The 24693-nt window shown below is 39.9% G+C and overlaps 1 protein-coding gene across 4 annotated transcripts in view; it reads left to right on the top strand.

Annotated features, from left to right (window-relative positions):
- The window catches only part of AK4 (adenylate kinase 4), an 84982-nt gene extending 78746 nt beyond the window's left edge, over positions 1-6236 (top strand). For all 4 annotated transcript variants that reach the window (XM_070468024.1, XM_070468026.1, XM_070468025.1 and 1 more), the window contains one exon: positions 170-6236. In XM_070468024.1, coding sequence (XP_070324125.1) covers positions 170-284 — 115 coding nt within the window. In that variant the 3' untranslated portion in view covers positions 285-6236. The remainder of the gene's footprint in view (positions 1-169) is intronic.
- Positions 6237-24693: the final 18457 nt, after the last annotated feature.

Raw genomic sequence — 24693 nt, 5'->3', positions numbered from 1 at the left:
TTATTTAGTTATACCGAACGGGGAGTGTTGATACATTGGTTTTGGCACTCAGTGATGTGTGATGTAGACCAGGAGATCGTGTTTATATTATACCCAGGATATTCATCAGTGCTGATACCATGTCAAAAGGAAACCTAAAATGCCCTGTATGTTGGACTTTGTTTTTCAGGAGCCGAGGAGTGCTCCACCAATTTTCGGGAACCGAGACTAACAAAATCTGGCCCTATGTTTACACACTTTTCTCGAACAAGATCACACCTGTTCAGTCCAAAGAAGCCTACTGAGCCTGCGCAGTGGAAGAACCAGGAAGATATGGTCATTCGTTCAATTGTGTGTGTAGTATTGGTGCCATGTCCCAGTTAGCAGCTAGCCGAGATAGCTTGCAGTGTCTTTTCTAGTTTAAATGGTGAACAGACATGAAAACTAATGAATAGAATGAGTTAATGATGAGGCTCTTCTCTGCCTTTCTAAAAGAGGGGCCACCTACACGTGTTTAAGATGTCCCTGCACATGTCTCAAGTTCTTTATAAGAATGGAAGCAACATAGGCTGGATTCCAAGTGGTGTATCGCCCAGCTCTAGCTGATTTTCCACGGCCAGGTTGTTGCCATAGTAGCTCTTTCACACGTGATGGTGCTGCTCCTGGTTCTCCCCAGCCCCTAAAGGCTGTTGAAACATAGCACCAGGAGGCCTGAGAATGCCAGGGGCTATAGCTGCCTTTGTCCTGGTTCTCTGGCATCTGCCCTCCTGGTGACAGTGGGATTGAAACAGTAGCTCTCAGTGATTGCTTCTCTGGCCTTGAGTGACTGTCCACAGTTCATTTTTTTTCTGTTAGGAATGACGCCTTCTCTGCATCCGTACTCCATTGAATCTTTTTCAGACATCCTAGAATGAAAGGACTTGGCTTCTACTACTTTTATTAGACACCTGTTTTCTCCCTCCCTAGACTATTGAGTAATATTGTTCCTGCTTTTATCCCTCTCAAATTCCTGTCTGAGAGCTGAGAGCTGGGGGACGATGTTCGGTCTCGTTACGCACCAGGAACTGAACTGTGTAGAGGGTCTACTTAAACTGTTGGTCTGACTCTCGTGAGTTGACACTGCTCCTTTCTTTTATTGTGGCAAAATAAAACCCTAAGAGTCTTTGGGAAACTCAAAAACTGGGAAATATTCACCTCCATAAATGTTGAAAGATTGTGTCTATGTATAGAGTAAATAAGACCATATGGAATTACTGGACTGAAAGAATAGTTTAGCTTATAGTGAAGACAAAAAAATATATATTTTGAAAATGCTGCTAAATATTGATGCTGACAGTGTTTTTCTCTTGTGAGTGACCCAAGCATATTATAAATAGTTGGTAAAGGGAATGGAGCCTATGGGGTCAAGGAAAATGTTGCACGTAGCTGTGCCTAGACTCGTGATGACAGCTTTATGATTATGGGATTTGATAAAATTGTAATTTTTTATTCTATTCCAAAGATGCTTTCTATAGGGTGGCCATTAAGTCTAGAAATATAGATCATACTATTTTGTCATTCATTAGAATATAGTATCAATAAACCATTTATTAAGGATTTGCCTGGTTTCCAGACTTGATGGCCACTAATGCTCGCCCCCCTCTGGGAACGACAATGAAATTTATTCCTGTTGCCTTAAAAATATTCCTCTTCATGTATCATGATTGTACCAGCGAGGGTCCTTTACTATTTCCAGGAGTGACTTCTGTGTAACTCTTGATACTGCTGAGAAAACAAAAGCCTTTCAGCATAGGTGATGTTGGAACACATTATTTATTTTCTGAAGATGTCGCAGTGAATTTCCAGCTGTTCACTGACCCATGAATTCTGTGTGGTAGCCATGCATCTTCTCTACAAACACTGCCCCACTCTGGCCAGTCCCTCTCGTTTTGTCCCTTCATGTGAATGTTCTTTGGTTCCCTTAGTGGAAACACAGACCAGTTTCCTCCTCATCTTCTGAATCCAAGTGAAGTAAGATTATTTACTTTCTAGGATTATGCAGTTAAAATGCCCAGTTCAGATTTGTGAAACATCAGTGCATGATGTTTTTCTTTTGAGAAGAGTTGTGTTTGATTGCCAGTTGATGGGGATAGGGTGAAAATCAGACATGCAGATACAGCTCAGGTTTCCAGGGGAACCAGGCATAGAGAAAAACAAGTCTTATATGAGGAAAATTACACAATTTAGAGTGGTTTTGCCATGGAGACAATTTCCATAAAGTAGGAAAAGTAGAAAGTTAAGGTTATTATAGGGATCATTCAGGAGAGGAAAGTGTGTGCTTTTTTGGAAGCAGAAAAATCTTCAAAACTTTCCTCACTTCTGTTGATGTTTAGCAGATGCTCCAATGTAATCATGGGCTTTGGAGTTTTGGGAAGAGGTATGGGAAATGGCCTCGGTGATCCCTGACTCCATACTCTGCTCCTTCATCCTTCCGTTGGTTCTCCCTTCCAGCAAAATAGACACTTAAAGCCAGCCGCAGAGTCGCTCAATGCATCTGACTAGTGTGTGCTATTTCTGAGGTTGCCCTGCAGTAGAGGGCAGTCACCTTTGCTAGGTGAGACCATAATGAAAGCCACATGGTGTTTCCATGGGCTTTTGAAAGATGATGCTTGTTTGATGATGTTTGATAGCCTAAAAAAAAATGTTTCTGGTTTTCTTCAACAAAGTCTAGCTTTTCCTTCAATGATTTTGCACTAAAATAAAATAAAATTTTCTTGAAAATATTTTGACCAAGATAAAATTAAAGGGATCTCTTAGTTTTCCTTCTACTGCCACACGTGAGGTTCCATCAAAGCAAGGCACAAAGAGTAGTTTGGGTGGTTTCTAAAATTCTTACATATCCCTGCCTTCTCTGATTCTAGCCAGCTCTGCATTCATTTTGCTTTCTCTTATCCCCACCAGCTTCAGCTTTAGAACTTGAAAGCACTGCTGTGTTTCATATACTCTAACACTAAAGCAAACATATAATAGGTACCGTTTATTGAAGGCCTGCTGAGTGTCATGTGTGTACAGTTTTAGGACATTTGCAAACATCTCATTTAATGTTGCCAGCATCTTTGAGATAGGCACGATCCCGTGTTTATAAACAAAGCGAGGGTCGGCAGAGTAAAGCGTCGTGCCCTGGCTTCTGCTGCCAATGTGCAGTGTAGACAGACTTGAACCCGGGTTTCCTGGCTCTGCTCCTAGATATTAACTCCCTGCATCCTGTCTCAAGGAACACAGGGCTCTGAGCTTGCTTGTATTTCCAAGTGGCCTCACATCCAGAATGGCGGTGTTCACTCTGGTGACATCCACCTCTGTATGAGAGTGTTCCTTTTCCTTTTTCCCTTTTGCTTAAGCAAAGGAAGCTGCCAGAGGAGAGTCTGAGCCCTTGATCATCTGTAACTGCTCACTTAAAAGTAAAATGAGGGCTTCCCTGGTGGTTCAGCTGGTAAAGAATCTACCTGCAGTGCAGGAGACTTGGGTTTGATCTCTGGGTTGGGAAGATCCCCTGGAGAAGGGAACTGCTACCCACTCCAGTATTCTGGCCTGGAGAATTCCATGGATTGTATAGTCCATGGGGGTCGCAAAGAGTGGGCCATGACTGAGCGGCGCTTACTTTTGTACGTAAGTAAAATGAAAAACTGTCTAAGTAGGCCTGGCTCGGGTCCAGGCTACTCTGTGGCAGCGGCAAGCTCATGGTCCTCACTTGTTCTCTCGGTGTCCATGGTTTCGTGGCCCTGAAGGGACCTTGGTGCTTGTGCCACCCCAGCCGTGGTGCTCACACACTCCCCTAGACTCCTGGGAGCCCTCCAGACACTGCTCAATACTTTGTTTCCCTGACATCAGAACAAATGACTCCCTTGCCTCTACCCCCAGACATGGCCCCCATAGATCTTTCCTGCAGTGCTAGTCGGTGAACGAATGGTGATTGAGCTCCTAATCCAGGGTCATCCTAGACTTTAATATCATCCTCCCTGTGTGACATTGCACATTAACATGGTCCTGAATGCCACATCCACATCTTTGCCTGCCCTCTGATGTGGTGGCACTGCTTATCGCTTACAGTTCTGGCAGAAATGGCTTCCCATCTCACCTGCCTTCTCCAGGGTGACTCAGTACCTTCCAATAGCTCAGCTCAGATGAGCTCCAGCTTCATCCAGGGTGTGCCCCTCTCTTTGGTAGGGAAGGGGAAAAGGTAAGAATAGGCACAGGCGATGGAGGATTCTTGGGAGACGTGATGCTGTGGCCTCTCCTGCCATTTCTAGGTTGAGTTTTTTTCTTTTCTGGCCACACCATGAAGCATGCAGAACTTACCCAACCAGGAATCGAACCTGTGCCCTCTGAAGTGGAAGTGCGGAGTCTTAACCACTGGACTGCCAGGGAAGCCCTATAGGTTGTTGATAAATTCTGATAGAAAGATGCCTATGTAAACCCATAAATAGAGTTTTTATACTTTTTAAATCACTGGAAACTGAGTTCAATATCTGATTTTGGTTATTTGTTTAAAGAAGTTTTAACCACCTGCTTGTGGTGTGTGTGTGGGGCAGGGAGGGGAGGGAGAAGTCTTTGCTTAAATCATAAAGACAGCAAATTTCCAAGTATGTTCAGGTATCAGAAGGGCTTGGTAGTCACTGTTTATTGGTGCTATGTGCACTCCATCCATTATCTAATTAAATCCTCAATAATTAGCCTATGTAATAGTATTATCTCAATTACCTTGCCGCCTCATGTTTTAAAACTGAAATGCTCCTGTTTACTTAACCTTTTCCTATATGTATAGGAATTAATCAGGAAATTCAAAAAGGCTTTTTTTGTGTTTTTCTAGTTTGAGCTCCCTATTCTCATGAATAGGTGAAACAGTGTATTTGCTCCCACCTGGAATCTTTGCTTTTGGCCCTAGTGCCGAGACCGGAAATGGGCATCAGTGGGTCCTGGTGGTAGCCGCACGCTGTGTATACAGAGGACAGGGTTTCATCTGTCTTCTGCTGGGTCACAGGGTCTCGGGAGGCATTCATATCTACCTGATGGACGTCATGTATTGCTTTTCACTTAATAGACAATATCTTTTCTTGCTGCAGTAATTTTGCCAGAAAGGCAATTCGTAAGACAGAGTCATGTCTATAGTATGAATTGCATTCTATTCCCCTCCATTTTCAGTAACTCCCTCGTCTGTTTGGTGTTTCAGAAGAGGAACCCAGTAACAAACACCTTTTCATGTGGGAATGTGGTCTGGTCATAAGGTTCCTTTCCTTATATAACTGACCCAGTCTGGTTTCCAGATGCAAAGTGTGCAAGACCCAGATGATGGGGAAACCGTGAAGCCGTATTTCAACTGTGAGGAAAATTTGCTTCCTGCGTCTGTTGAGATATAATTACAGTTGCTGATAAATGCCATACCTTATCTTTCTTTTAACAAATTGCACGATTCTTGCCAAAATAAATGTCATTATCTGTATGCTTCAGGAAATTCCCTAAATTGGTGTGTGTGTGTGAGAGAGAGAAAGAGAGGTGGTGTGTGTTTTGGGGGCAGGGGGGTGGGGGAGTGGTGGATATATTCATTCCTTCTTTGGTGATAATTAGGCTATTCTATAAAGCACAGTGTCATTTTTGAAATAAAAGATTTCCTGTTTAAACACATGTCAAAAGAGCATTGTACCTTGAAGATTCTCACTGGGATTGATGTGTGTCTAATTTCATTTCATAAAACCTTTCTCTTGAGACAGAAATGTGCTAAATAAAAACAAAGTTTTGTGTTTAATTTAGAGAAGAATAAAGGGAAGAAAAATGAAAACTCAATCTTTGTGTCAGCCCCAAGGTGTCAGGCATAGAAGGCTTTCCTAGTTTTATGAGAATTTGTACTACTGATTTTTATATATTCTTGTTTTTGAGACGAGTAGATCTCGGGAAATTGTTGCATTACAATGGCATTTCACTGTGATTCGTCTCAAGCTCAAATCAGTTCTCTAACCTAATGACAACTCGCCTCTGGTTTACTCTCCTGTGAAATGTCAGCTCCATTTTCCCAGAAGTCGTGTGTTTACAATGAGTCAGTGCTTTTCCTCAGTGTGGAAGTTATCAGTCCTTTTGATTTTGGTGTATGTGCTTAATTCAAAGTATCTAAACCTGTAGTCTAATCTGTACATGCTCTGTTAATTGTGTTATTGATGATTTTATCTGGCTTGAAGATTGACTCATACTTTTTAATTTGATAGAAATAAAGTTTTTTCTGCTTATAACTAGTGAATTCATTTAATATTTCTATATAGCCTTATATACTTGGCAGTACACACTTTCACAAATACTCTCATTTATGCCACTCTGCAACCTTCCCATTATCAACAGTGTTTTCTCCACTTTGAAGATGGGGAAAACCGAGAAGGCAGTGTTCCCTGGATAAGGTGATAGTTGGATGGCAGAACAAGACCCCAAATCCAAGATTTATGACCCCCCCCCCCCCGTCTCATTTCCTGCTATACTTTGTTGCCTCACTTTGTTTACCTTCAAACTCCTTTATTTTCCAGCACTTTATTCTTTACCTATTTCCATGGACATTCTTTATTTTTGAAACAACTGGATGATGTAAGTAGATCCCATCCTACAGGTAAGGAGACTGGATCAGAGTGCCTGGTTCTAAGGTCATCCCTTCGAGGCTGACCCGGCAGAAGCAATAGCTCCAGCAGACCTCTCTGGTGGGAGCTTGAGGTGTAGAGGAAACAGAGCCTTAGAGGAAACAGAGCCTTTGAAGGAGAATCTTCCTGTGACAGGGACGGGGGCACATGCCCTGGCTTCTCCCAACCTCTCCTATCTTCAGGGACTTTCCATTAGCTGAAGTCAGATGCCAGCTGACGCAGCAACTTGTTCGCCAGGCTTCCGTGTCCCTGAAAGGTGAACTGGACCTAATGGCAATGTGTGACATTGTTTTAAAGTTCAAACCATTCACTTTTTAGGAGGATTTTATCTTGGCCACATTGGCTTAACGATTGGGTATATAATATGCTTTAACCACTGGAGGTGAGCAGAAAGGAAGGTGTTGCTTCTGAGTAGAAGCCTTAGGACCAGAGGATGGGTACCTATCTCTCCGTCTGCATTGAAACTTGGAAGCTTTATGGGGCTTTTCTTTTACCTGAATCCTAAAGTGAAGAAGCAGAGACATTCCTTTGCCAACAAAGTTCCATCTAGTCAAGGCTATGGTTTTTCCAGTAGTCATGTATGGATGTGAGAGTTGGACTATAAAGAAAGCTGAGCACCGAAGAATTGATGCTTTTGAACTGCGGTGTTGGAGAGACTTTTGAGAGTCCCTTGGACTGCAAGGAGATCCAACCAGTCCATCCTAAAGGAGATCAGTCCTGGGTGTTCATTGGAAGGATTGATGTTGACGCCGAAACTCCAATACTTTGGCCACCTGATGCGAATAGCTGACTCATTGGAAAAGACCCTGAAGCTGGGAAAGATTGAAGGCAGGAGGAGAAGGGGATGACAGAGAATGAGATGGTTGGATGGTATCACTGACTCAATGGACATGAGTTTGAGTAAACTCTGGGAGTTGGCGAAGGACATGGAGGCCTGGCATACTGCAGTCCATGGGGTTGCGAAGAGTCGGACACGACTGAGTGACATAACTGAACTGAACATATGCCAGATGGATGTCAGAACTGTGTGAGGCAGGACTGGAGTGATAAAGATAAGACCAATTTGAATTGGGAAGCTGTATTGACCTGGTCTCAAAATTCACAGCAGACTATGCTGAGAAGAGACTCATCTGATTTGCATGATGTAATTGTACTACAGGTCTGAACTAAGATGTGATAGTAGAGTTCAACAAAAAGGGGTGGTTGTATTATATTATTCTGAAATGGGAGCCACTGTGTGAAATCTTATTTTTAAATATTGGCAATTTAAACTTTTTAAAAACACTGCACAGGCCGAAGAGCATATCTCTTTAAGCTGATGTGGGACTTCTGGATGAGAAGAACACAGGAGGTAGAAAAGAGGGTCTTAGTGGCTGGATGGCCATGAAGTAAGGGGGTAGGGTATACAAGGGCAAAGGGTTTGAAGGAGAGGATTTCTAATTTTGATGGCCAAATAAAAGCTTATTTATATAGAATTCTGATTTATCAGAGAACACTACCTGTTTAAATAACTTGAGGTTTTCCCCCCCCAGAGTTCAATTTGGTTTAATTTTCTCCATATTCATTTCAGCCAGTGAATATGTAAGCAACTAATAATTAAATGAAAAACATGCTCATACTTGAGGGAACCTACCTAAACTGGATATGTTGTATATGTGTTTTATTTATGTGCATATTTTATATGTGCATATAAATATATGTATTATATAGTCATTCAGTTGTGTCCAACTCATTTGTGACCCCACGTACTGTAGCCTGCCAGGCTCCTCTGTCCATGGGATTTTCCAGGCAAGAATACTGGAGTGGGTTGCCATTCCTACTCCAGGGGATCTTCCCAACCCAGGGACTGAATTCCTAACCCCTGCATTGACAGGTGGATTCTTTCCTATTGAGTCACCAGGGAAGGGCACACACACACACACACACACACACACACACACACACACACACGTACATGTATATGTAAGTATTATATGTGTGTGTACATATATGCATGTGTAACAAGATTACAGTTATTGAAGATATACTCTGGTGTCACACAGTGGACCAAGTGTTGTACACCAGTTATAGATGATGAACCTCAGGGTTAGAGAAAGGAAGACTTCAACTCCAGTGCTCACGTATGATTATTCAGCTGTTCTTCCTCATTCTGACTCTGACTAGTCAAAGATCCAGAGGGACCTGAAAATTTATTACCTAAAAATTTATATATGTTGGCATTTATCAATTGAAATTAGATGGTGAGGACTCTGAAGATAACAGTTGCCTAAGTCTTACCCTTTCTCTATATCTTCCCCAAACTATACAGATCAAGGAAAGCAAATAAAATCACAATTAACTCACTACATAACAATTATATCTACCACATAACCAGGTAAGGGCCCTGCGGTCAGGGCTCCTTTGGCCTTGGGCAGGACTTGCAAGAGTCTGGGTGGAGATCCTTGCCACTTGGAGACGACTAGGACCTGAGCAGTGTTGAGTCTTTCCTGTGGCCAGCTTTTCTCCCAGCCAGGATCCTGGCATCAGTCCCTTTACGAGGCAGAAAGAGCTCCCATGGAGAGATTAAATCTTCTAACCCATCAGGAGTTGCCATGTTGCACCCCCCATTCTAAGTCTATGCAACCCTGAGAAAGTGATTTCCTGTCAAGGAAGAATCAGGGATACTAATCTGTGTCCAGATTAGTCAAGACGGATCAGTCACTCTCTTCACAGTAATGGCCCAAATACACTGATCACCCTCGAGCCACTGACTGTGTTATATTACAACCACCTTGGGTCCAGCAGTAGGGGAGAAGTGGGTGCAGGCTAGCATTCCTTAAAGACCTGAATGAATCATCTGTATTTTATCTGTATTAAACTGTTATGTTCCCCCTGTATTAAGCCAGTGTGCTGTGCTTAGTCGCTCAGTTGTGTCTGACTCTGCGACCCCATGGACTGTATGTAGCCTGCCAGGTACCTCTGTCAACCGGGATTCTCCAGGCAAGAATACTGGAGTGGGTTGCCATGCCCTCCTCCAGGGGATCTTCCCAACCCAGGGATCGAACCCATGTGTCTTGCATTACAGGTGGATTCTTCACCTTCTGAGGCGCCAGGGAAGCTCATATTGAGCCAATAAAATAATTCTTTAGTGCTCATATGAAAAGCTTGGGCTTCCCAGGTGGCGCTAGTGGTAAAGAACCTGCCTGTCAATGCAGGAGACATGAGAGACTCAGGTTCAATCTTTGGTTTGGGACGATCCCCTGGAAAAGGCATGGCAATCCTCTCCAGTATTCTTACCTGGAGAATCCCCCATGGACAGAGGAGCCCGGCAGGGTATAGTCCATAGGGTTGCAGAGTTGGGCATGACCAAAGTGACTTTGCATGCGTGCATGCAGGAAAACATTACCTAAAAATTTATGCATGTTGGCATTTATCAATTGAAGTTAGATGGTGAGGACTCTTTGAAGATAACAGTTGCCTGAGTCTTACCCTTTATATCTTTCCCAAACTATACATATCAAGGAAAGCAAATAAAATCACAATTAACTCACTACATAACACAGTTCTATCTACCACATAACCAGAAAACAAACTCTTATTGTATTTGAGTGGAGAAATATCCCTAAGAGCACTGCCTATGGAGCCCATTTGAAAATGGAGGCTGGGATTAGTTGGAAAAAGGAGAGTGCAGTGACATTTAGAGAGTCCCAACACTAAGTGGAAAAATACTGAGAAGAGCCATTCTGGATTAGGGCTCTCACTAATGGGGGAAGAAAGAGTCTAATAAACATGTATGTAGAGGTGCAGCTTCTGGGAGAAAACAAGGAACTTAGAAGGAGGAGACATCTCTTGGAGATATAGTAACAAGTGGGAAAAATAAAGAAGTTGGTAGAAATTACAGTTTCTAGAGAAATGAGAGTTTCATTAAATCTAATTATACTGCTGCTGCTGCTGCTAGGTTGCTTCAGTCGTGTCTGACTCTGTGCGACCCCATAGATGGGTCCCTGGAATTCTCCGGGCAAGAACACTGGAGTGGGTTGCCATTTCCTTCTCCAATGCATGAAAGTGAAAAGTGAAAGTGCAGTCTCCCAGTCGTGTCCAACTCTAAGCAACACCATGGACTGCAGCCTACAAGGCTCCTCCATTCATGGGATTTTCCAGGCAAGAGTACTGGAGTGGGTTGCCATTGTCTTCTCCATACTAAACTCTCCCTAACCCTCCTCCCCTATCCTCCAAAAAGCTAGTCATTAAAGAAACTGTATTTCACTGTACCAACTGAAGAGGGCACTCTTGAACTAAGAAACTAGTAAGTCACTCAAATCCTTCAACCCCATCCATGGAAACATCTGGTCCAGGAAAATCCAAAAGTCTTGAAAATCCAAATGTCCTGAATATGAACAGGCAGCCAATATCCACAGAAAGTTAGTTTCAAAAGGAAATCAATTGAGAATCAAAATTCTTCAGCTGATGAAAGCATTCAAGGCCCAACCTAAAAGCAGAAAAAGCTGTAGCACAACACTCCAACCTGAATCAAATATTGTTAGACAAACCATAAAAGATACGAAAAAGCATCACAAATCAGTAATCCATAAATGCAGACGAGAAGTGGGCACAAAGCAAAAAGGTGTGAAATAAGAATTGACTGAACACAGAAAAGAAAGTGAATGAAATGAGCACCATCTCCAAAATTAGGACTAAATTACAAGATGCACAAGAAGGAATAGATTCATCAAAGTATACAAAGGAGATGTGGAAAAGTGAGATGAAAATTTCCATGACAATGAAACAAAATAAGAAAAAGTAAGAAACTCAGAAAAAAATAATAGCTATAGAAGTCTGACAAAGAAGATCTAGTATACCTATAACTGAGACCGTAAAGAAGAAAAAACATAAATCAAAGCCAACATTTAAAGCTGTAATGCAATAAAAACTTATCAGTAAATAAATAAACCCTGAATCTATATACTGAAAAGGATCCTGTATGTTGAAAGTTACACTGTGGAACATTGACTCAGAATAGTCAGTGTTAAGATATATTCTTTATGCTTTTGGTTGTGCTGGGTCTTCACTGCTGCAGGGACTTCTCCATAGTTGCGGTGAGTGGGGGCTACTCTCTAGCTGTGGTCCTCAGGCTTCTCACCGCAGTGGCTTTTCTTATTGCGGAGCTCGGGCTCTAGAGCCGTCTCAGTAGTTGTGGTTTGTGGGCTTAATTACTCCTTGGCATGTGGGATCTTCCAGGATCAGGGATCAAACCTGTGTGTCCTGCATTAACAGGCAGATTCTTTACCACTGAGCCACCAGAAATGCCTAAAACATATTCTTATATGTCCAGAAAAACTCCTCTAAACTTTAAGTCAAAAAGACCAAGTGATTCAGTATACAAATCAAACCAGCAATTGAGTAATATTTTCAAGGAAACAAAGTGTGAACCAAGGATTGTATATCTAGCCAAGCTCATTTTCAGTTATTAAGCAAATGTGGCAAAAAAGAAAAAAAGGGTATAGTTGTTGACTCTGGGTGAAAGGCATTAGGAGTAGTATTCTTTTAACTTTTATATAGTTGGAAAAAACATTAATGACTGAGTTGCTACATTAAAAAATTTTTTTTAAAATATATTTACTGTTTTGACTATTTATTGATTTCTCAATTCCTTCCTCTCCCCAGCCCCTGGTAACCGCTCATCTACTTTCTGTCTCTGAATTTGACTATTCTGGGCATTCACTGTAAATGGAACCATGTAAGTGGCCTTTTATGCCTGACTTTTTCATTTAGCTTTGTTTTTTTAAGGTTCATCCATGTTGTAGCGTGAATCAGTGCTTAATTCTTTTTTTGTGGGGGAAATATTCTTTTAATATAGGATGTACCACATTTTGTTCATTCATCACTTGGGTAGTTTCCATCTTTTGGTTATAAAGAATGATGCTGCAACGAACACTTGTGTACAAGTTTTTATGTGGATGGATGTTTTCAATTCACTTGGTTATATATTAATACTTAAGAATTAAGTTCCTGGGGCATATGGTAACCCTATGTTTAACTTTTTAAGGAATGGCCAAACTGTTTTCCAAGGTGAGAATTTTACATTCTCACCAGCAGTGCGTTCCAATTTCTTCATGCTCTTGCCAACACTTGCTATTGTGTCTTTTTAAAAAATTTTTATTGAAGGATAATTGCTTTACAGAATTTTGTTGTTTTCTATCAAATCTATGAATCAGCCATAGGTATACGAACCTCCCTCCCATCTCCCTCCCCATCCCACCCCTCTAGGTTGATACAGAGCCCCTGGTTGAGTTTCCTGAGCCATAGAGCAAATTCCCATTGGCTATCTGTTTTACATATGGTAATGTAAGTTTCCATGTTACTCTTTCCATACATCTCACCCTCTCCTCCCCTCTCCCCATGTCCATAAGTCTATTCTCTGTGTCTGTTTCTGCATTGCTACCCTGTAAATAAATTCTTCAGTACCATTTTTCTAGATTCTGTATATGTGCATTAGAATATGATATTTATCTTTCTCTTCCTGATTCACTTCACTCTGTTTAATAGGTTCTAGGTTCATCTACCTCATCAGAACTGACTCAAATGCATTCCTTTTATGGCTGAGTAATATTCCATTGTGTATATGTAGCACAACTTCTTTATCCACTCATCTGCCAATGGACATCTTGGTTGCTTCCATGTGCTTCCATGTTCTAGCTATTGTAAATAGCAGATGACACCAACCTTATGGCAGAAAGTGAATAAGTGAATAAGAATGATGCTGAAGCTGAAACTCCAGTACTTTGGCCACCTCATGCGAACAGCTGACTCATTCGAAAAGACCCTGATGCTGGGAGGGATTGGGGGAAGGAGGAGAAGGGGATGACAGAGGATGAGATGGTTGGATGGCATCACTGACTCGATGGACATGAGTTTGAGTAAACTCTGGAAGTTGGTGATGTACAGGGAGGCCTGGCGTGTTGCAATTCATAGGGTCGCAAAGAGTTGGACACGACTGAGCGACTGAACTGAACTGAACTGGATATTGATGTTGAGCATCTTTTCATGGGTTCATTGCCATCTGTATGTCTTCTTTGGAGAAATGTCTGTTCAGATCTTTTTCCCACTTTTTGATTGGGTTGTTTATTTTTCTGGCTTTGAGTTGTATGATCTGCTTGTATGTTTTAGAAATTAATCCTCTGTCAGTTGTTTCATTTGCTATTATTTTCTCCCATTCTGAGGGTTGTCTTTTCACCTTGCTTTTAGTTTCCTTTGCTGTGCAAAAGCTTTTAAGTTTAATCAGGTCCCACTTGTTTACTTTTGTTTTTATTTCCATTACTCTAGGAGGTGGGTCATAGCGGATCTTGCTTTGATTTGTGTCATCGAGTGTTCTGCCTATGTTTTCCTCGTAAGAGTTTTATAGTTTCTGGTCTTACATTTAGGTCTTTAATCCATTTTGAGTTTATCTTTGTGTATGGTGTTAGGAAGTGTTCTAGTTTCATTCTTTTACATGTAGCAGTCCTATTTCCCAGCACCATTTATTGAAGAGGCTGTCTTTGCCTCATTGTATATTCCTGCCTCTTTTGTCAAAATTAAGGTACCTACAGGTGCATGGATTTATTTCTGGGCTTTCTATCTTGTTTCATTGGTCTATATTTGTTTTTGTGACAGTACCATACTGTTTTGATGCCTGTAGCTTTGTAGTATAATCTGAGTCAAGAAGCCTGATTCCTCCAGCTCCATTCTTCTTTCTCAAGACTGCTTTGGCTATTCGGGGTCTTTTGTGTTTCCATATGAATTGTGAAATTTTTTGTTCCAGTTCTGTGAAAAATACCATTGGTAATTTGATAGGGATTGCATTGAATCTGTGGATCGCATTTTCATTTTCACAATATTGATTCCTCCTACCCAGGAACATGGAATATCTCTCCATCTGTTTATGTCATCTTTGGTTTCTTTCATTAGTGTCTTGTAATTTTCTGTGTACAGTTCTCTTGTCTCTTTAGGTAAGTTTATTCCTAGATATTTAATTCTTTTTGTTTGCAATGGTGAATGGGATTGATTCCTTAATTTCTCTTTCTGATTTTTCATTGTTAGTATACAGAAATGCAAGTGATTTCTGTGTATTGATTCTGTATCCTGCAACTTTGCTAAATTCACTGATTAGCTCTAGTAATTTTCTGATATTATCTTTAGGGTTTTCTATCTATAGTATCATGTCATATGCAAACAGTGAGAGCTTTACTTCTTTTCCAATCTGTATTCATTTTATTTCTTTTTCTTCTCTGATTGCTGTAGCTAGGATTTCCAAAACTATGTTTAATAGTAGTGGTGAAAGTGGATACCCTTGTCTTGTTTCTGATCTTAGGGGGAATACTTTCAGTTTTTCACCATTGAGAATAGTGTTTGCCATAGGCTTATCATATATGCCCTTTACTATGCTGAGGTAGGTTCCTTCTATGCCCATTCTTTGAAGGGTTTTAATCATAAATGTACATCATGAGAAACGCTGGGCTGGAAGAAGCACAAACTGGAATCAAGATTGCCTGGAGAAATATCAATAACCTCAGATATGCAGATGACACCACCCTTATGGCAGAAAGTGAAGAGGAATTGAAAAGCCTCTCGAATAAAGTGAAAGAGGAGAGTGAAAAAGTTGGCTTAACACTCAACATTCAGAAAACTAAGATCATGTCATCTGGTCCCATCACCTCATGGGAAATAGATGGGGAGACAGTAGAAACAGTGTCAGACTTTATTTTTGGGGGCTCCAAAATCACTGCAGATGGTGATTGCAGCCATGAAATTAAAAGACGCTTACTCCTTGGAAGGAAAGTTATGACCAACCTAGATAGCATATTAAAAAGCAGAGACATTACTTTGCCAACAAAGGTCCATCTGGTCAAGGCTCTGGTTTTTCCAATGGTCATGTATGGATGTGAGAGTTGGACTGTGAAGAAAGCTGAGTGCCAAAAAATTGATGCTTTTGAACTATGGTGTTGGAGAAGACTCTTGAGATTCCCTTGGACTGGAAGGAGACCCAACCAGTCCATCCTAAAGGAGATCAGTCCTGGGTATTCATTGGAAGGACTGATGCTGAAGCTGAAACTCCAATACTTTGGCCACCTCATGCGAAGAGTTGACTCATTGGAAAAGACCCTGATGCTGGGAGGGATTTGGGGGCAGGAGGAGAAGGGGATGACAGAGGATGAGATGGCTGGATGGCATCACTGACTTCGATGGACATGGGTTTGGGTAGACTCTGGGAGTTTGTGATGGACAGGGAGGCCTGGCGTGCTGCGATTCACGGAATCACAAAGAGTCAGACACGACTGAGCGACTCTACTGACTGACAGTCACAGAGATTTACCCCTATGCTTTCTTCTAAGAATTTTGTAGTCCTTTTTAGGTCTTTGGTCTATTTTGAGTTAAGTTTTGTGTATGGCATAAGGTGGGGCTCCAACAATTCTTTTGCTTGTGGACATGTGTTGTGCAGCAACTTTTGTTAGAATGGCTATTCTTTCTTAATTGAATTGCCTTGGTACTTTTGTTAAAATCAACTAAAAATAGATTAATGGTTTTATTCCTGATTCTCAATTCTCTCCTATTGATCTGTGTATCTCTCCTTATGCCATCACTACCATCTTGATTACACTGTCTTGTAGTACATTTTGAAATAGAAAACACAAGTCTCCAACTTTGATCTTCTCTTTGAAGAAAGGACCTTTCCAGGGTGACTTTAATTTCAATACAAATTTTAGGGTTAACTGGTCAATTTTTGCGAAAAATGACAGCTGGGTTTTTTTTTTTTTTTGCTAGAGATTACATTTAATCTGTCGGTCAATTTCAGGTATATTGCCATTTTAACGGACTGCCCTGGTGGCTCAGATGGTAAAAGCATCTGCCTACAATGCGGGAGACCGGGGTTCGATCCCTGGGTTGGGAAGATCCCCTGGAGAAGGAAATGGCAACCCACTCCAGTATTCTTGCCTGGAAAATAGCATGGATGGAGGAGCCTGGCAGGCTACAGTCCATGGGGTTGCAAAGAGTCGGACACGACTGAGAGACTTCACCTCTTCACTTCTGCCATTTTAACAATATTAAGTCTTCCTGCCTATGATTATGTGATGCCTTTCTATTTATTTAATTCTTCCAATTTATCTCACTAAAGTTTTGTAGTTTTTGGTGTATATAACTTTTGCTATGGTTTTTAGAAAATACTATTGCTAAGTATTATATTCTTTTGATGTTATTGTAAGTGGAATTTTTTTCTTAATTTCATTTTCATAATGTTTATTGCTAGTACAGATATGAAACTGATTTTTGTGTACTGATCTTGTAAACTCATGTCTTGCTAGCCGCATTTTTAGCTGTAACAATTATTTTCTCATGTTCAAATTGTCCCAAATTTGGGAAGTAGGATCCTCTTCAAGTTGTTCTTGTTTCTTTTAAATGTGGCTCCATCAGTATTTGGATACTTACTTGATTGTTGACATAAGATTTCACAGTGTCATCTCAGCTTTCCCTTCCAAGACCTGGAATTAGTCAATTCTCCACAGAGTTCTGGTCTCTTTTAGTGGGACAATGAAGTATTTAGAAAACACCAGGATCCTGGCACCAAAGATGCTCATTGTTATTGTGGTGACATTAGATAGAATAAAGAAATGTATATATTTTAAGTTATTAGTTCATACTGATGTTTCTAATTCAAATTTAAACATTGCAGGATTTTTCCATACCCTCTTTTATTTTATATTTTCTTCTCAAACTGAAAATCTTATTTCTTATTCACATTGACATATTAATCTGCTTTGTCCCAGTGCTACTCTCAGTATTATGTAAATCAACTCATTGTGTTCTTCAGGTACTAGGAAGTTTTTCTATTTAAAAAATTGCCAGTCTAGTTCCGTAGTGTATTTAGTGGCCTAGCTGATTTACATTCTGGTACTAGCTCCTTATTTTCTTGAAGACCGGTAGCAGTTGACTGACAGACAGTTGGCTGTTAATTTTTGTATGTCAGTTTTACATTCTGCTATATTAGGGAATTCTTTTATTATTTCTGTGTTATAGTACTGATTCTGTTGGGTACTGATTCTATAGTACTGATTCTATATATACTGATCTAGTATATACTGATCTATATATACTGATCTATATATACTGATCTAGAATCAGTACTATATCAGTATTGATATAGTACTGATTCTATATATACTGATCTAGTATATACTGATCTATATATACTGATCTAGAATCAGTACTATATCAGTATTGATATAGTACTGATTCTATATATACTGATCTATAGTACTGATTCCATGTTTAATATCTGTACATAGAAATAATTTGACCTATTTTCCACTTTTCTAGTTCTAATTGTTTTCTCTTTTGTTTCTAATTGTTTCTCTTTCTTCACTGGTTAATTTTCCAACAGTGTCAAGTAGCAGTGGAGACAACAGCATCCTTTATCTTGTTTCTGGCCTTAGAAGCAATCTGTGTCATGTTTCTCCATAAATAAGACTTCTTAAATTTCCTTCATTTCAAAAGGTAGCTATGTTCCTTTCATTGATTCTTTCCTAAGACTTTTTAATTATGTGTCTACGTCATATTTCATTGATTTACGTTTTTCTCCTTATTATCCCCTTCCTTGGAATTCTTGATTCAGTTTGTTGATTTTTCCCCTAGCTGTTAACATTGAAAATTTAATTCATTTATGTACATTTTATCATTTTTATACATGTTTAAGACTGTGAGTTTTCCTTTGATCATTTTCACAGCAGCATCTCACAAATTCTGAGATGCAGTCCTTTCATTATACTATTTTTAGAAACTTTTCGATTTTGTTTGTATATTCTCTTTACACAAAGGCTGTTTAATAGTTTTTCTTTCAAATTCTATGCAGAAGGGTTTTTGATTTTTCAATTTTGATGTTAATTTATAGTATTATTGCATTGTGGTCAAAATTTTTTTAGTATGGGCCTTCCCTGTTGGTCCACTGGTTAAGATTCTGTGCTCCCAATGTAGGAGACATGGGTTCCATCCCTGGTTGGGGAACTAATCTCACATGCTGCATGATGGGGCCTAAAGTTAAAAAAAAAATTTTGGGGGGGGTATGATTTCTACCTTACTGTACTTTTGAATATTCTTTTGTCAAGTTTTGTGACTCTCCATGAATGCTTGAAAAGAAGCTAAATTCTCTATTATTCTGTATCTGCATTACTTATTAATAAGTTATGGACAACTATAAAAGAGTTTCCTCATTAAATTTACTAAGTGTTGTATCTGAGAAAAATGAGATTGTTAATCAGGATTACATTGTGATATATTTAAGTAAGATTCTACTAGAAATCTGGTTTGGTTAATCACTTGTTTCTTTTATAAGTCTGTACTTTTTTGGCCACACAGTGTGGCATGTGGGATCTTAGTACCCCAACTGGAACCTGCACCTCCTGCATTGGAAGCATGGAGTGTTAACCATCAGGCCACCGGGGAAATCCAAGAAATCCCTGCTTCTTAATCTCCTAAGATGGGATATGCCAGTTGGGCAAAGCTGGTAAGAGGAGGAAAGTTTCTTACTTTTCAATTACCCTGAAGTGAACAATGAAAAATACTTTTAACTATCAAACTCTAAAAAATTTTAAATATTAATAATAGTCAGGATTGTGAAGTTATAATGTAAAGGGAAATTTATAACTATCACAGGATATACAAATCAATAGAGTCACTATGGAAGGCAAATTGCTAGTATATATCTTATCAGTATTAAGAATTCACATGTCTTTTGATCCTATATTCTATGTATTTCATGGATTCCTTTCTACAGAAATACATATGTGCACAAAGTTATGTAGAATATATGTTGAAGTCTTGTTTGAAACAGCAAACACTTGAAACAACCTGAAATCTTACAGTAAGGGTATGGTTAAGTGATAAATAATAAATTGTAGTCTATCCATATATGGACCATTATTGCACTGGATAATTTTCCAGATATATTGTTTGTTTAAGTTTGGCTGCCCTGAGTCTTTGTTGTTGCATGCGGGCTTTCGCTAGTTCCAGTGAGCAGAGGCTACTGTCTAGCTGTGATGAGTGGGCTTCTCACTGCGGTGCTTCTCTTGGTGCAGCGCCAGGCTTAGGGGGCGTGGGCTTCAGTGCTTGTGGCATGTGGAATCTTCCCATACCAAGGATCGAACTTCTGTCCCCTGCATTGGCAGGAAGATTCATAACCACTGGACCCCTAGGGAAGTCCATTAATAAAAAATACAAACACTATGTAGATGATGATACCATTTATATAAAAACTAGTATGTGTGTGTTTGTGTGTGTGATCGACAGTAAGCCCATTACTCAGGTATACAAGAAAAAGAACTTTTATTTTTTAATTTTCTCTTATAATTTGGTCTAATTTCTGTTTTGAATCCTCACCATATCAACTTTGTAGGTATACTCTCAATGAATTTGAAGTATATCATTTCTTTTCTCCAGGGGTGCATCTGAGTTTCAAGGAACTGGGAGATGGGGGTGGCGATTGGTCCCTCTGATACTCAAGGTCCTCTGTCCACACAGACACCTGCCAAGATATCCATCCTCCTGATTTGTGGTCATCAGTCCCCTAGGTGTTTCCATCCTGTCAGCCCAAGAGTTTCTCCCTGCTGCTTCTCCATCTTGTTTCTGGGCATAGAAGTCATTTGTCAGGCCCAGGACTTGTTTTGCTGTTTCTATTCCCTGCCAGGGTACTGGACAGTCTACAAGCAACATCTCAGAATGCTGCCTCAGAGGCAACCTACCAAGACTCTCACTCCAGAACTGTCTGAAATCTATGTCCTCACTATTTTCTTTCAGATTTTCTGCTCCCCTCCTCCCAGGGAAATATCCAAGGGAGAAGAAATGATGAGTGAGCAATCCCTCTGTCCTCGAATCCTTTCATTTTCTTACTTAGCACTGTAGAAACTAGGATTCATCCTCATTCCAAGGGTTTTAGACTTTGGAAAACCAGAGCCAAGGGAAGACCCTCACAAGCCCATGCTTGTCTTTTATCGTCCTTCCCTCAATGAGCACCAAAAAGCCAAGCTGTTTAACTGGAGAGTCACAGCAGGAGAGGAAGAAGTAAATCAGAAAAAGAAAAATAAATATTGTGTGTTAATGCATAGATGTGGAATCCAAAAAAATTGGTATGACAGTCTTATTTACAAAGCAGAAATAGAGACAGATAGAGAGAACAAACATTGATACCAAAGGGGAAGGGAGGTGAGAGGTTGAATTGGGAGATTGGAATTGACATATACACACTATCGGTACTTTGTATAAAATAGATAACTAATGAGCACCTATGGCCAAGCACAGGGAACTCTACCTGATGCTCTGTGGTGACCTAAAGGGGAAGGAAATAAAAAAAAGAGGGGATACATGTATACATTTCGCTGATTCACTTTAGTGTACAGGAGAAACACACACAACATTGTAAAGCAACTATCCTCCAATAAAAAAAAATTTGAAAACCATATTAATTTTGAAAATAAAAAATGAAAAGGAATTTGATCGATATTTCTAAATATCTTGTAGTGATATTTTTTTACTCATATTTATTCTTATGTGGAAATGTAGAAGAAATATCTTGAAAGGTGTATGTCAAACAATTAAGAGTGGCTGCCTCTGGGGAAGGCTGTTAAAAAGTGGGGAGCTGCAACCTTGCTGTGTGCCTGGAAGGGGACAGAGAATGACATTTGTGAACCCACTCATGACTCCACACACTCCAAACTAGAGGTTCAGAAAAAGTGATGTGTACGAGATACTCCTTTAAATCCCTCCTTGTTGGCTGACTTTTTACAAGCAGACCAGATGTCACCTCTCATTTATCCCCTCCTAATGGATACGATTAATAAATAAAGATTCATCAACTGAGTTTCTGATCTATATTTAATTTTCAATTGGCATCTTTGGTGAATCCTCGAACTATTTTATCTCTGCTGTTTCAAATTCTTGTGATGAATTTTGTTTTTGTCACCAAAGCTGTTAAGGAGTAGTAAATGAATCACTCACTGATTTATCATGCTTGACAGTATTTTGGTTCAAATATAAAGAGGAAAACCTAGGGGACTTTCTTGGTGGTCCAGTGTTTAAGGATCTCCTTTCCAATGCAGGGTAGTGGGTTCGATCCCTGGTCAGGGAACTAAATCCCACATGCCTCGGGGCAGCTAAGCCAGCATACCACAACTACTGAGCCCATGGGCCCCAACTAAAGAGAAGTCCACACACAATGAAAGACCCCGCATGCCACAACTAAGACCCGATGCAGCCAAATAAATAAACATTAAAAAAAATAGTAATAAAGAAGACCTAAAATGGAGGAAGGGTGAAAGTGATGGGTTAATCACACAGTCCCAGGACAAGTCACCTGCAAAGATCAGTGGAGGCAGATCTGTGTATGTGAAGCAAGGTCACATCTGTTTTATAGGCCTCTGCTTTTGGCCTTAGATGCTGCAGTGATTTAGTGGAAGTAAAATTATATTTATTAGATTTATAGCTGGGAGGGATTGCCTTTTGGATAAAGCACTGAAGATTTTGAAAGACCTTGAAGTTAGGTCAAACCAACAAAATGCAGTTTAATGGAAATGAATGCCAAGTCCTATATTTAGGTTTAAAATATTCAGCAGTTGCAGAAGTATAGAATGGGAGGAACTTGGCTTAATAATTTTATGAAAAAAATTCTGAGATTTTAGGTAACTATGCACTAGCCTAATCTACTGTTAAAAAATCCTCCACCCTCTAAAAAGACAACTAACAGGATCTTCACTCATAACAGAAATACAGTTTTGTATTCAGATTAATGGAGGCATCATATTGTACTCAGTATTGGAGATATTTCCAGGTTTATTGTTAATGAAAAATATGAACAAAACGTAGACTATGATACCACTTATGTAAAAAAAATGTGTGTGTGCGTGTGTGTAGTGGATATGAACTAAGTCCTGTATTTAACTTTCAAAATTCAGTTATAGGAGTAAACCTTCATAAATTATTTTTAAATGAATTTTTTAAATGTTAAAAGTTATTAAATGAATTCCTCCTCATGGCACATATTTTGGTAGTCACTGAACATATAGTATTTGGGCAATACCTGAGGTACCTGGAGAGGTTCTGAGTTCTACTTTTTAGAAAAGTATTGTGAAAGAAGAAAATATTCAGAAATAAATGAAAAGGAGGAGTTGCAGAAGTGGGGTAGGTAGGTGAAGGACCCAGGGCTGAGTGTGGGGAGGGGATCAGCAGACATAGTCTCCAGATATCTAATGAACAGTCCACAGCAGAGCTAAGTGTCATAAAGAGGGTAATCTGTGATCAATACAAAGGTGTATAACATTTATTACTATCCCCAAATGAATAAGGCTGAGTTCCCTTCCCACTGTGTTGCCTGTCAACTGGGAAGATGATGATGATGTGAACAATAACAGTTATTATTTATTGAATGTTTACTAAGTGTTTTTCATATATTTAATACCTTCATTTAATACACACAATAGTGCTATGAGGCTCAGAGAGCTTAAGTACCTTTCCAAGGTTTGATTGTCTACCTACAAACCCCCCAAAATTGGGATAGTCCAGTGCATCCATATTTCAAACACTTTTTGCTCTTATCATATAAGACTTTTTAACAATGTGATAGTTCAGCCTTTTTCAGTATACAGTATAGAATCTGACAGCAGTAGATGTTCAGTGTACATTAGTGTGCATTAGTTGAATGAGGGTGAATAATCTATGAATATGAATGAGGTATCATGTATTATGAATGGTTCTGGAATAAAATGCACTCTGCTATGGTTACAGATCTTAAGATGAACCCAGGAAGCATAAAGCATGTTTCTATATTGTCTAATAGAACTTTGTGCAACAATAGAAACTTTAACTATGCTGTCAATATAGTAGCCACAAGACACTTGTGTTGATCGAATACTTTTAATGTGGCAAGTTTGGACTTCCCTGGTAATCCAGTGGTTAAAACTCCATGCTTCCAATGCATGGGGCATAGGTTCTATCCCTGGTCTGGGAACTAAGATCCCATATGCTGCATGGTGCAGCCACAAATAAATGTGGCTAGTTCAACTGAGGAATTTTTAAATTATTCAATAAAATGTTATTAATTAAGTGTAAAGGCAAATAGCTACATGCGTCTAGTGGATGCTGTAATGAACAACATATCTCTAGAAGCTTTGATTTTTGTTTTGTTTTTTTTTTTTTTGCATTTCCAGTACTTGACTGCAAGAGGGGTGAATTGTGTGAGGAGGGTATACAAGGGTAATGATTGTACTGAGTTAGATGAAGTCAGTTTGTCCTGGGCTCACCTGGGAGGTGTATCAAGCTGGCTGAGAAGTCACAGGCATCATGAGCAAAACACTAATTAAAGAAGCAGGTACACTGAACCCATGGGTAGGATGTCTAGGTGGCCCCCAGGCCGATCATCCAGAAGAAAGAACTAAATTCCATACAGAAGAATCATGGCTGATAGGATGTGCAAGCTGCTAACGGGGTAGCACCACCTCTCTATCCCCCAGGGTCATGACCCCCAAAGTTCATGGGTCACCAAATTCACGTGGAGAAAATAAAGATCAAGATTGCTCAGAATTTTAGGGGACTTTATTGACCTCTTAGTGCATGCCATGGTGGTGATTTAGTCGCTAAATCATGTCTGACTCTTGCAACCCCATGGACTGTAGCCCGCCCAGGCTCCTCTGTTCATGGATTTTCCCAGGCAAGGGCTCTGGATTGGGTTGCCAGTTCCTTCTCCAAGGGATCTTCCTGACCCAGGGATCAAACCCACGTCTCCTGCATTGCAGGCAGATTCTTTATTGACTGACCCATCAGGAAAGCCCTACCCCGAAAGAATTCCCAAGTCCATCTCACTGTTTTACCTTTTGCCATCTTCTCCTTTGCTCACCAAGCTTCAGTTATGCCTGTCTTCTCTGTTCCTGCCCAGAATCTACCAAATCTCAGCAGACTATTGTGACTAAGAGTACAAAATTCTGGAGCCAGTTAGTTGGAGTGAAAATTCTTCCCTTGCTGTTTATTAGCAACTTATTAACATTTCTATGCCTCAGTTTTTTCATTTGCAAAA

The sequence above is a fragment of the Odocoileus virginianus genome, chromosome 5 (assembly GCF_023699985.2).
Source record: "Odocoileus virginianus isolate 20LAN1187 ecotype Illinois chromosome 5, Ovbor_1.2, whole genome shotgun sequence".
Lineage (NCBI taxonomy): Eukaryota > Metazoa > Chordata > Mammalia > Artiodactyla > Cervidae > Odocoileus > Odocoileus virginianus.
This window is presented reverse-complemented; position numbering and strand designations above follow the sequence as displayed.